The 14,395-nt window shown below is 32.9% G+C and overlaps 1 protein-coding gene across 3 annotated transcripts; it reads right to left on the bottom strand.

Annotated features, from left to right (window-relative positions):
• Positions 1-3,370: 3,370 nt before the first annotated feature.
• LOC138323771 (uncharacterized) lies at positions 3,371-10,956 on the bottom strand. 3 transcript variants are annotated; one of them, XM_069268599.1, is made up of 4 exons: positions 10,775-10,956; positions 7,663-7,793; positions 5,683-5,879; positions 3,371-3,924 (listed from the first exon to the last, which is right to left on the bottom strand). In XM_069268599.1, the coding sequence occupies exons 2-4, from the start codon at positions 7,781-7,783 to the stop codon at positions 3,811-3,813; spliced, it is 432 nt and encodes a 143-aa protein (XP_069124700.1). In that variant the 5' UTR covers positions 7,784-7,793; positions 10,775-10,956; the 3' UTR covers positions 3,371-3,810. The 3 variants fall into 3 exon arrangements, with proteins under 3 accessions (XP_069124700.1, XP_069124703.1, XP_069124702.1); XM_069268602.1 differs by lacking the exon at positions 10,775-10,956 and adding an exon at positions 10,635-10,743; XM_069268601.1 differs by lacking the exon at positions 10,775-10,956 and adding an exon at positions 10,596-10,664.
• Between the last annotated feature and the right edge of the window lie 3,439 nt (positions 10,957-14,395).

Below are 14,395 nucleotides of genomic sequence, written 5' to 3' on the forward strand. Positions count from 1 at the left end.
TGAATTTTGGGACTGATCGGTCAACCAGCCGCCATCTTGGATTTTGATAGTTAAAGTTTGTTACGGCTAATTCTCAGAAAGTACTGAAGGGATCTTTCTCAAATTTATATGTAACATATTGTATTTTGGGACTGATCAACAAGATGGCCGCCAGGCAGCCATCTTGGATTTTGATAGTTAGTTTGTTACCGCTATTTCTCATAAAGTATTTGACAAAACATTCAACAAGATGGCCGACCAGCCGCCATCTTGGATTTTGATAGACACTCAGAAAGTACTGAAGGGATCTTTCTCAAATTTCATATGTAGGTTCCCCCTAGGACCCCAGTTGTGCATATTGCATTTTGGGACTGATCGGTCAACAAGATGGCCGACCGGTGGCCATCTTGGATTTTGATAGTTAAAGTTTGTTACCGCTATTTCTCAGAAAGTATTGAAGGGATTGTTCTCAAATTTCATATGTAGGTTCCCCTAGGACCCTAGTAGTGCATATTGCATTTTGGGACTGATCAGTCAACAAGACGGCCGCCAGGTAGCCATCTTGGATTTTGATAGTTAAAGTTTGTTACCGCTATTTCTCAGAAAGCAACTGAAGGGATCTTTCTCAAATTTCATATGTAGGTTTCCCTAGGACCCCAGTTGTGCATATTGCATTTTGGGACTGATCAGTCAACAAGATGGCCGCCAGGTAGCCATCTTGGATTTTGATTAGTTAAAGTTTGTTACCGCTATTTCTCAGAAAGTATTGAAGGGATTGTTCTCAAATATCATATGTAGGTTCCTCTTAGGACCCTAGTTCTGCCTATTGCATTTTGCGACCACTATCTTGGATTTTGATAGTTTAAAGTTTGAAAAGCAGAAAAAAGAAGTGTAAGTTTGAAAAGCAGAGAAAAGATCCCTCTTTCATTTGTCAGACATAGATTAATCTTTGGTGGGCGCCAAGATCCCTCTGGGATCTCTTGTTTAATTTTTGTTAAATTGCTATTGAAACAGTTTCGTTTTTGAACGATGTCTTTTCAACACACTGAGACAAAAACATGACACTTACCTGACGATATGCTCATCGGTCACGGAGCGTAAAAACCCCATCTCACCCTATTCGAATAATCCGGTTATTTACATATTTTCTTCTTGAAAATGACTTATTCAAATAAGCGGAATCCTCTGTATATCCTTAATTTTTCAAAGAGGCAACCGTTTTGAACATTGACAGTTCACAGAATTTTCAGAGAAAATTGTAAATTTACGTAGCCACGATCAGTGTAAGGTTTTATTTATCATATAACTAGTATTTATGAAAATTGACAAAACTTTCATTTTTGTGTCGCCTGCAACGCAAGAGCGACGCATAGGTATCACCATATGTCCGGGAAAAGGTTTCCGTGCGATAACTTTAGTATTTATTGTCCGATTTCAACCAAATTTCGTGTATTGCTTTATATTAATGAGATCTCGGACGGGTTTGATACTAGTCAAAATCCGTCAATATTTCCAAGAGTTACGAGACTTGATAACTTCACCTTATTATTAACAATATTTTCAACTGTAAATTACTATTTTTTGTGATGTTTGAAACTGCTGTGCAGGCGACACGTCCACTTCCGTGGTATTCTTGTTGTTTCTGTATAAGATGTTTCTGTCTACAGAGACTATCGTGCAAGGTCATGTGGCGTCATTATCACCTGGAGCGTCACAAAAGTTTTTTTTCAGGTGTGTCTTCGATAGTTATGACATGACTGAACAGGCTAGTTATGTGATAAAGTTTTTTTAAGTTTGCAACTCTAATACATTGTAGATTAAAGATAAATCATTGTCTTTATGGATTAAGATGGTAGTCGTTTGTTATTCATAAATATGTACATGTGTATCTTGGAAATATCCCATCTATCAATTGAGGTAAGAGTGGAGGGAATCACTTGTAGGTCTTCTATTGTATAGAATGTTCGCTTAATATTTCGTTCATTCGGAGTGACTACGACTCTGTCAATGAATTTTGAGGTACACGATAATTGCACATCCACCAGCACTGTATGGAGAGTCCAAAAATGAATTCGGAATTGTCTTTTAGTGAATTGAATATATAGGATTAATTTGAATAGATGTTTTATATTATGTAGATATAACACAAAAAATCTGAGTGTGTTCTCACCATAAACCTAGAAGTTAATACTTAAATAAAAAGGAAATTGTGTTATTGCTTAGTAATACACTATAAAGTTGAATAAGAGAAAAGAGTAACAGGCCCAAATAATCATTGCGTGTACTAATGGCACTGATGCTGACTTATAAATCGGCCACTAGTGATGCTATTGGAATCAATGCCGTGGCAAAATATAAAACAAAATGTTTATAATCGTTTTAAGTTTTAATAATTTAGATATCAGTTACAAACAACAGTTTAAAATGGGATGTAGCTATCCCTTCACCTACTAAAAGGTATAGTGTGATAGTAAAAAGATAGAGTTTACGATTATCCGACGAGAGAAAACAAAAATTACACATTGGATCAATATACACAGCAGAAAATGGGGTGATGCTTGTCCGAAGCACGGAGAGAGCGAAAAAAAAGGTTTATTTTATGAAAAAAGTTTCTTAAATCAATAACAAATACAAAGCAGATAAATTTTCGGTTTTGCTGTTGAAACATGCTTGTGCCGAAGCTGTGGAAGACCGTTACAAGTCATGAAACATTAATTAGTTGGTTTAACTGTGATATGACAGAAAAGCCCACTGTACATTTTGCCATTACACAAAGCCTTGTAAAAAAAAGTTTCTAAAGATGTTTTTTCTAAAATCAATAACAGCATAAGAAAATGTATCATGTTTATGTCGTTATTTGTTTAACGTGTCTATTTGCGCAGTGGTAGGGTAACTAACGCAACCTGGTAATTATTGAACAACGAATTGCGAATTTATGAATCAATTAATTATCATGTTGTGGAATTTGTCACTATTTCATGTAATTGTTTCATAAGGAATTTACATTATGTCATATTTTGCTTCGTGTTATGTCGAATTAGCTCACTGAATTGCCCTTTAACATTTAATTGATTTTAATTTTGCAGAGATTAGCATTAAGCGAATAACGTTTGCTACTCTAAAACAATAATCTCGTTTTACATTACATTTTAAAAATCAAAAGCTGTTTCGGAAAGATAGTGGGCCTATAAATCTCCATTATGTTTTTTGTAATATATAACAAAGTCTAGATATAATGATATAATATAATAATATATAACTATGTTAATTTTACAAGGTTTCAACTTAGATTCGCTGTGTGCATATGTATATGAAACAAGTAAGACAATTTCTTTCACGCACGCAACAGTATACAACAAATAACCACGATGTACTCACGAGACGTTTCAGCGACATATGCTTATATATTTAATGATACCTCACTCATTTTTATAAATACAAATTCTTGTTTAAAAAGGTCATAATAAAATGCATAGTTATACTTAAGTTTTACTCTATTTTTAATTTTTGAGGATAAACATTCTTAAATGAGAACATGTTATAAATTTCCCTTTGCTGTCGGTCAGATTTCCCTGGTGATCATTTTTAGACAAGCACATTTGCGTGCCATTCCTATAAACCCTAAACTCTTGACAAAAGGCCCGAACAAAAAAATAGGCCCTGCATTTCTCACAGTAAAAATATACCAATACATTAGTGGAGATGTTATGTTTAATAGTAGTTTGCAGAACGTTCACGAATGTCAAATCATGGACTTAAACTAATAATCTGGAAATGTTAAAAGTAACTGATCCAATTATTCATTTATATTCCTCATTATTTCACCAGGAATCAATTTAATCCCTTCTCCGTAACAGCGCGTCGTCCGTCAGTATCAACAAAGTTGTCTTTAAGGATCACTAGTTTCGGAATGCCTGACACTTGGTATGCATCTTTTAACTTGCCCTGGAAAGTAAAACATTATGTAGATATAGGTAATAAGTATCATTAACAAAATAGATTAACTAAAAAGCGAGACAAATAGATAGTTCAAAATACATGAGTAAGCAATAAAGTAACAGTTTGAATTGAATTAGTCTTGATATTGTATATTTTCTATAGTCATTTCACATTTTGCGCAGTAACTCTAACATTAATTCGTGGATTATTATGGTAAGATAACTTGATCAATGAATTTTGCATCATTTTACTCTTATGGACGCAGTATCAAGATCGGTAAAGCAACCAAAAACTAATGTTACCGTTGTAATAATATACTGAAACGGCTGTCATTTGACATTTATACAAGATGTAACCTCTGACTGATTGATTGGAACACATTTGTTGACCACCAGTTCTTATCACGTTATCCCGTTAATACATAATAAATTAATACAAAGGCTTTACATATACAACAAAGTTTGACATAATTGAATAATATCATTTGAAATGCTTATGTTACACCCATATCTATTGGTTAGAAGATTGTTTTGGGTTTTTTTTTTTTTTTTTTTTTTTTTTTTTGGGGGGGAGGGGGGGTTTGGACATAGACTAAAAGATTTGTACGTCGAGTATTATGATAAAAATCAATTGAGTCAGAAGCTCTATAAAATTAAGAGTTCCATTTAAGGATGTATTCTTCTGAGGTTTCAGTCCCGTTGAAGTCTCGTTTCGACATAGATCATAGAAGTTATGAGATTTTCAAATAAAATCTATCAATATCTCCAACAAGTTGTCATTTGCAAATTTTGTCAAAAATTTACATTTCTATTCAAGTAAAATTTTTATACGCGGATTTTAATTAATTTGGCCCCCATTTTGAAATTGTGTATTTTTTCGCTTTGAGTAGAGCCACAGTTTAATCATTTTTTACTGAAATTGTTTTTACTTAAATCATCAATGCGCCAGTATTTTTAGCTGTAACGAACTATTTTTTGCAGTAAATCTTTACTGGGTTCGTGGTAAATATGTTGATCATTAAATTGTGAAATGATACACTTTTGTCACTTTATTTTACATTTTATGGTAATATGAGCACTTTTATTTTTTACTCTAAAATACTGAAAATACCAAATATTCAAATGGGGCAAAAACGTAAGCACACGGACCCCCCATTTTTCTACCTGATTTTGAAGGAACAATCCTTTCCCTGTTGATATGCAAAATATTAACAAAAGTTTAATACCACGACTTTTTCTATAAAGGGTTAAATTTGGCAAAAATGGCTGAAAATGGTGCATTGTAGCTCAAAATTAAAGGGTAGGGGTAGCATATGTTTCTGAGAAAAATATTAGTCTTATTAATCAAAACTGGTATATTTTTAAAGAAGACTACTGGAAAATAAATTCTACAAACATTCATACATATCAAACACCTCGTTAGGAAATTATGGCTTTAATCTCTTGTGTATATGGTCAAAACGGCAAAATTCCCATAAAATCCAATATTTTGTCAACTAGGTATCTTTGAGTGACAATAGCTCAAAAACGAGCACACGGCATGTGTTTTTTCTTTCATTTTATTTTATGGTATGGACTCCTATTTCCAAAAATCTAACGAGAAAAAAAAGTTTAATGCAAGAAAATTTTCACTTCTCAGACGTGTACATCCTTAAGAGTTGCATACTGGGGAGTCCTTAAATACCATTAGCTGTTAAAATAGGACACCCAGCAGTCACTTAAAATGAAACTTATAGATACATAATGTATAGGAAAAGAAACAAACCGTGTCCTTGTCTGCAAATGGTAGGGCACACCAGGGCATCTCGTTATAGTAACCATCAAACCCGTCTTGGTTTCTATCGCTGCTGACGAATATGATTTCGATACCAGGATCCGTGGCTTTTTTGTCATTGTATTTATCAGTCAGAACTGGGGTAAACCCTCGACAAGGCGGACACCAGTGTGCAGAAAAATATATATCTGTGAATGTAGTTAAACCTTTTTAATAATATCTAAAGCCAAAGAGCTCGATGATGGATGATGAATTATAGGTCTAATACATAGATCAATTCAAAATAGATTATGTATCTCCTGTTTATTTTTTTAATGAATTCACATTTATTCAAATTAAACGCGATGGTGTTTAAATGATATGAATAAGAGATTAAGCAATACTCTTATCAATAACATGAAGAAGTAATATCGAATACAATAATAATCTTATTATTACTACACGCATCGAGAAAATAAGGAATTATTGCATAACGATATGCCTTTAGGTATATTATATATTGAACTGTTTTTGCTGTTCAGTTACTAAATTGGGTAAGAAGAAAATGAAGTAAAACCAACCTAAAACAAATCTGATATGCAAACAAGAGGCCCGTGAGTCTTCACGGTCATCTGATTACTGGCACAATACAACACCTCAAAGAATATAGTAGTGGCAAACAATTGTAGCAATACAAAAGAACTCTTTTAATAGAAGAAATTCAGGTTCTGATATATTTGATGAATTAGACCATGAATAAAAGTCCTTTGATTCCCACCAGGCTACAAATCCAATATCCAGTCTCTATGTCTCTTAGTTATTCACAAGAAGTCGTTTAAAGAGTTTAGCCTAGTTGACCCCTGTGACCTTGAATAAAGGTCAAGATCATTTATGTGAACAAACTTGGTAGCCCTTAATCCCAGCCTACCACAGGCCAAATATCATGTCTCTAGGGCTCTTAGTTATTCAGAAGTAGTCGTTTTAATATTTTAGCCTATTTGACTCCTGTGACCTTGAATGAAGATCAATATTCATCATTTGAACAATAATTGGTGTTTAATCGTATATATATATGCTTAATTAAAACAAAAAACGACAGGAAATAATTTATTTCGCCTTTGGTGCATGCGCAATCAGAACTTCATTCCATATAGGATATAGTGACACGGAATTTTTTCGGGGTGCAAATAATTATTTTTCATATCTTTAACTTGAAGTAAAATTAAAAGCTCAAACTTATCAATGGTGGCAATGGTGTAAAGTAAGTATTTTTTTAAACTGAAGCAAAATACTAAAACTGCTCTTGTTTTTGATAGTGAAAAAATACCATTTGTCAGCGGTGGAGCATCTTTGATAAAGTGTACAGGAGGGATTTAAAAACTCCTACGTGCTGTAGACATACATGAACTAATTTGAGTACAATTTTAAAATTGAAAATGAAAATAATCTTGAACAGGTTAGCCATAAGATGAATTGCTAAACCATACATAGTAAAGAAATTAGCGCATCAATACTGCCGCAAAAAAAGTGCTAAAATATGAACATTAACTGTACAATGTCTGTTACTCTTAACCAACTTTCTTTCGCGGCTACAAAATTTCGCGAATTCCGTTTCAAAGCATTTTCGCGGAGATTAGGTTTCGCAGATCTAAGATCTAATTAAAGAGATTACCAAAACAAATCAGACGTCGTGGACAATTCTGCGTAATTTTAACTATTCATATTGACAAAAAGTTCATTTGAAATTAAATGGTGCTACAACACTGACGAATACTCGTTGTAATTTTCCTCAGTTTAGCATGAGCAGATGGACTAAAAAAATCTTCAATAACAAAAATTACTTGCTTACACTATTATTACCATTGAAAAGTTTGGACTGTTTATGTTCACTTGGCGTAGTCCATGGCGTAGGGAGATCTTTATATTGTAAAATGAAAGTAGAGATTTTATGGATGAAAACAGACGTGGATAACAAAACAACTAATTACTTACACACGGTATGTTTATCTTTTAATACCACTGACGCGTCCTTCTCTCCTTCTTTTGTTAGCAGGGTTTTATCTTCCAAGGTCTTTTTCAGCCAGAGCAGATCAAAAGTCTCTCCTTTTGCCATGGTTTTTTCCCTATCAAACCAACATATATCTAATGAATGAATGAATGAATTGGCTGGTAAATTGGCGTTAATTGTATATTGAAAGAACTTTTGATATATTCTGACATTCTGGAACTTGGTTACAATTTGAATAAATCATAGCAATACAGGCAGGTTACGTTTTACATATCGTGGTCCCAGTAGCATACGTACTCTAAGTTAAACAGAGCTAGACCCACTAATCTGAATTATGAATGTATGAATGAAACGTTTATCGTAATGGTTTACACCTTAAGGCCCATTTCATTGTCGAAACAAAAAAACTAAAAACAACGTCGGAATACATGTATATATCGAAGGCCTTAGAGGAAGTTACAAATGCATTTTTTATGTGCATATATATGTTAACAATGAAGATTCATTTCGTTTTTTCTTTTTTTTTTTTTGCCGCGAGACACAGCGATAGTCGACTATTGCGCAATCATTTTGCCGAACTTAACATTTTAATTTGTTATTTTTAAAATTGTTACGGAAGTAATGATAAGTATAACATTAACGGTAAGATAATAATTTTGGAACTATACAAAATTATCAAAGGACTTTGTATGGTTTTGGCCCTTTTTAGCCCCCAAATCCGTCAAATTTTCAAACCTAATATTAAGTGATTAAATTGCTGAATATCAATTTTTTATCCTTGATACAATAGGTATGATGGTTATGTAACATTGCACCTGTAGTTGTAATGGTAACCGTCATAAATATGCAAAAAGTATGAAAATGCGTAAATTCCGTCAATTAGGCTAGTTTTTTCATCTAAAAACCATAGAGCGCATCCTTGAACAAACATTATTTCCTGAAGATGTATTTGAGGTACCTACATATTCTGAACAAGTATTGAGTTTGTTGAAGATTGTGCTCTATTGTTTCTGAACCAAAAACTATCAAAATATAAAATCAATGGATTAGGGGGCCAAAAAAGGTCCCTAATCATACATAATCCTTTATTTGACATCCATATTTTGAAAAAATAGATTGAATGTTTTCAAGTGTTCCAAACAAAATCGAATGATTCTGAAGTAGATTGAGTGTTTATCCTTGCCATGATAATCGCCGAACGTATTTGATGTTCCCGTGTACATGATAGGATGAAATTGGATTCTGGCCAACACACAACAAAGGGATGTCAGTATATTTTGTCCCTAGTTTCATCAACGTTTCTTATTTAAGTCTAAACTTCCTACAGGAAAGAAATTATTAAAGAATTTAGGGGAAATATCGTGAATTAACGACTTTTCATTTTCACAACTTGTGATGCTTTCCTCTTAAGACGAAGAATTCTAAGTGTGGGCGTTTCCTTAAGGAATATTGATGAAACTTAGTCGTGACCAGGATAAACTGATCGATATCTTTAGCATTGTGCTGCAGCGAGGTATCAATATAAATACTAGATAACAAGTTATAGCACCCCAACATAATTGTACCACAAGCTTCCATACGAATGCATGTTCTGTGTATCCCAAAGTTCCCAGTTTTGATATAAAGTAATAATTAGCTGGTTGGGTAATTGGGTGAGTCATTCTCGCTATCGCTTTTTGTTGGAGACCCATGGTTGGTTACACTCTAAGCTACGTGATAAGTGTAGTGAAGTACAATCAAACGGGAGTTTCCGACAATGGTATGACTGGTACATCTAAATATTTAAAGATTCAGGATTCGTCTCATCAGCATCTGCTCGGTAATTTGATTTTGTAAAATAGATGAAAGCATAATGAATCGTATAATGACTTGGAGTGGGGTAAATGTATGTATGATTTTTAAACAACAATACTTTTTGAATCAGGAATATGACAGAAAAAGCTGACGTATGTTACTTTGTCAAGGCCATGAAATTCACAATTTTTAGGGTCTTAAGACCTCTCAATCTATGAAGAGTATTTGGTTCCATCTAATCTGTAACTTCATAAGAAGAATTTTGAAATTTCAACCCGCTTTGTCCCTCCCATAGCCCCCTGAAAGGTGGGGTCCATATAATTCCCAATTTTGATTCGCCTTATGCCTTAAAAGGTTTTAGCTTTTCATTGAATTTGCCTGAACAGTTTTGGAGAAGAAGGCGCCATAACTCTTATTGGCATTGTGGGCGTATTGATACACTTTAGTAACAAACGTACACTGGAAAAACCTTAGAAGATCCACAACCACAGGAGATATAAATTACTTTCAATTTGTATAAATCAATTATAACTGGTTCTGTGTGTACCTGCAGATAGACACCAAGGTGATCTACCTGTATTTATCTTCCTGCATTGTCACGATTTTCACAAGTTGAATGGTAGTTTATACCTAAAAATACACACCACTATAAAATGTAATGCTACACGTTAACCGCCCGGGTCATTAATTTCAGGTCATAGGTGAAATGATAAATACTGGGATGTGGAGATATGATTGAAAGAACATCATAGACAAATCAAGAAATGAGCAAAACATGTATTTTCATAGCATACATATGTATCGAATGTTAGTAAACAATTTATTTGTGTTAATCGATGATGCTATTTACCATATACGTTATTAAACAATGGGTATCGTGATAACAATACATATATTTAGATATGATTGCATCACCGACCTTCTAATTATAATATTCAATATAATAACAGTCAAATTTGTAATGGTTCATGCTTGAAAACCTGTCTGGGAAATCTATATCTAGGTTTGATAAATACAGTAGCTTTTGCTTCACGCTTATGAGATCTACCTGTGTTTTACTTAGACCGCGCCTCCCCAATCTAGTGGAGCATTGTGAGTAATAGCAATATTAAGAAGTACATACGTGTTCACAAGCACGATCAGGCCATGTCGGTTTACCTACCTTGAATAGTTATATACCGTACAGGATGTCACCACACTTAATTATTATAAGATAAAATAATGTCTCTATATAACCAAGAGAATAAATGACTAATACATGTATGATAATGCTATAACGTGGCTTATCTTATGTAAACTTACCTTGTATGCTTCCAAATGGGTTACGGTGGAGTGCAATGTCTGCAGTTACATTAAATATGAATTCTATATAAACAGTGTACAGCTGTAGCTATGGTGAAAAAATAACACTTTGATCGATTGAATTTCATACAAAAACAGTATTTCCGGGTCAAGGACGACGGCAAGTCTTCACTTGATAATAGTTAGTCGATTTTCTATGGCGTCTCACATGAATGAAGAGCACCAGTCAACCGAAGCCAGATGGGAAACTGAATTATTGAATGCAGTAATATCAATAGTATGTGTATATGTGTGTATTGATCTTGCCATCACGGAAAAGGTTGGGATAGAATATGTTAAAATAGGCGATCGATAATGTAGGAAAGAAATCGATAAGAATTACTGAACTGTGATTATTGGTGGATAACAAATACAAGCATTGAATAATATAGTAGACATGTAACTTATGTGGCAAAGTATTCCTATTTGGTATTTTTAACGAAAAGGACTAATTCTAGCTGTTCTGATTCAAAGATACCTATTGTTCTGCGTCTCTTTCAGATTACTTTGTATGTACATTGTATATAGAAAATCACACCGATTGACATAAGACTATGGAGTGCACATTAACTATATTTAGTATCTAATTAATACATTATAGAAATGACTCGTAAGTATATATCGGCCCCCTTCATTGAACTGCGACACATTATATATATAGCGATATTATATTTCTTTGAACAGGCATTTTTCAAATTGAGGTCAGCGTTTTTGAGAGACTATAATAAATGGAACTTTGAGAACACTCAAGTTAAAGCTTACTCATCGTCGGTTACCCACGTTAATTTCAGCTTGTGGTCTGATAAAAACGAAGTTTAGACACTGGGTTTCCGAGGGTGAAACTTACCAAGTTGTGAAACATCTTTCCTTTTGCAAAATGCTTACAGTTACTATAAAAAGGGTTTAAGTGTTTGAGTGATTATTCCATCTCTAACTCTAGTTTAAACAATATTTTTATTCAAAGATATACATACATAATCACCAAACATACAGAACACGCTTAAAGCTTATATCAATGCCTCTCCTGAAACGTCCTGAAGCACGGCGTTTTGACATGGACATATACACAATAACAGGACAACCAGTGAGACAAGACATTTATACTTAAATAGAAATAGTTCTCTCTATATATATACAAATGTGCGTTATCTATATAAATTTTTCGTAATATATTATATGTTTGATATAGAAATATACTGTCGATTGACAATTTTTTTTCATAATTTCTTTTCAATTAATTGATAAATCTATATGATTTTCGTATACATCTACTGCAGATATTTATGATAACATTTGTTGTGATAATAAATGTAATATTATAATTATTAATTTAATATGTAGCTTGACACATGATATTGATTTAAACCCCAGTGATAAATCAAGAAACTATACAAGGTATGAATTACTAAAATCCTTTACTGTAAAAGATGAACAACTGTACGAAACAAAAATTTGCTCGTTCATGTTATTTTCAAGTGTGTGATCACCCCATAAAAGGATATCTAAATTGTCAACGATATTGTGTTTTAGGAATACCAGAAAGAAATTGTTGTCTGATGTCAGCATAGTTGATACAATTGAACAAAAAAATGAAAAGAATCTTCTATCATAAATCCACATGCACAATGATGCGACTCTATAAGATTTTTACTGAAAAGATGTTGGTTTAGTGAACTACATTCTAGACGCAGCTGAGCATGAAGTATTTGGTCTGATCTATTACCAGTGTTAACATATGTGTTCTTGTTATTTCAGTTTCAAAGTACTTTACAACATTGTCATGCAGTGTTTCTGTGTTAATTACTGAATGAAATAGAAGATCTAGTAAGGGGCTTTGTTTTCATGTAACATCAATACACACATGCATATGTTTGCAACATACAGCAATAGGACTTTTTTGATTCTGAATACCATCGGCAAAACTAATTCCAGATTTTACAGAAACGCATAAATCAAAGATTTATTTAGGTCTTTAACTACTAAATACAATTATGTTATATATCAACATGGTATCATGAAGGAAAAAGGAAACCAAGACGAAAGAAAAAAAAACAAACAAGCAAACATGTGAAAATGTTAAGATTGAGTGTGGAAATGTTAAGTCTGAAGTGAGTACGAACAGTGCCGCCCAAGAGATCTTACGAACATTTCATATCTATTCACATCTGATGGAGCTAGATATGAACCTGACGTAAAACTTCCATTGTATTGTTTTAATATGTACAAATAAAACAGAAATATTTGTTATCTTTGATTCCTCGTTTGTAAAGATTGCAAAATAAAACTCACAATAGGAATCAAGAAGTTAGGCATAATGTAACAATAGGTAAATGTGATACAGTTCAATTGCTGTTTAGAAGTTTTGAACAAAAAGTGCAGAATTTTAAATATTCAAGTTAATATAAAATGATTAACAACAAGTATATTTTATGAATGCTAACAATGAATTATATTAGTCATACTTTTGATCAAACAATCATTAAAATATCTTACCGAAAGGTGGGGATAACACAATAAAACCGAAGTGTAATCCATTCAGATATACATTATCCATTCGTTTCTCATAAACTATAGTGATTAACTGAAAGTCTGAATGTGAATAAAACTATACAATAAACATAATTCGTTTGTATACTGAGAAGTTCTAACTGATGTGTACATATCCGCTATTTACATCGTACATGTATGCAAGGACGTATATGAGTTCATGGGCGTCTCGCGTGTTTTATTAGTAGTGTAAAGAGATAGTCACGAATCCTTCTCACTTATAAATCCTTGATGTATGACATAAATCTATGTTCTTTGTCTCTGGATTTCTGAGCCTACAAGCTTACAATGACTCTGTACGTATATTGCAGTTCTCTGCTTTACGGATGTTTTATCAATGATTTCCGAAAAATGAGGAGCCAAATAATCATGAACATTACCATAACTTTTCACTTAAAGATTTTCACTATCAAAAACAGGAGTAGACGATTTAGTATTTTTCTTCAGTTACAAAAGTTACTAACTTTACACCATTACCACCATTGAAATGTTTGAGCTTCTAATTCTAAAAAAAACATGAAATATAAAAAATAATTAATTGCATCCAGAAAAAATTCCGTGGCACTATATCCTATATGGAATGAAGTAATGATTGCCCATGCACCAAAGGCATTTTTTTCATATTATTTATTGTGTTAATTAGACATATATACATGATTAAACACAAATTATTGTTCAAATGATGAATATCATTTATGCTCTGTCGGCAGTGGATCATCTTTAAAATAAGCCAATAAATAAAATATTCATCCACAAATTGGTACACTCTATTGTACAAAATGGTTTATCATTTATCTGTCTCCATTTTGTGTAACAGTTCGTAAAACGGAAACTTTTTTAAGTGGGAAAGAAAAGTTATGCGAATCAACAATAACTATCAGTAAGGGCAAATACATCGGCGACATAGATTAATATACGTATTTTAATTAATTACCAAGCATCTGATGGGGATATTTTTTATTATAAAAAATGTAGATTTGTGAGAAAAAAATATATTGGTTTTAATCACAGGGACATGGCACGTTTTTTTTAACC

This window comes from Argopecten irradians, chromosome 5, assembly GCF_041381155.1.
Source record: "Argopecten irradians isolate NY chromosome 5, Ai_NY, whole genome shotgun sequence".
NCBI lineage: Eukaryota > Metazoa > Mollusca > Bivalvia > Pectinida > Pectinidae > Argopecten > Argopecten irradians.

What these genes read in the sequence shown, in the direction of transcription:
- LOC138323771 (XM_069268599.1), bottom strand. Translation starts at nt 7,783, where the DNA reads ATGGCAAAAGGAGAGACTTTTGATCTGCTCTGGCTGAAAAAGACCTTG. An exon ending in AAAAGATAAACATACCGTGT is followed by an intron (nt 5,880 to 7,662) that starts GTAAGTAATTAG and finishes CTACATTCACAG; the next exon opens with ATATATATTTTTCTGCACAC. An exon ending in CATTTGCAGACAAGGACACG is followed by an intron (nt 3,925 to 5,682) that starts GTTTGTTTCTTT and finishes TTTACTTTCCAG; the next exon opens with GGCAAGTTAAAAGATGCATA.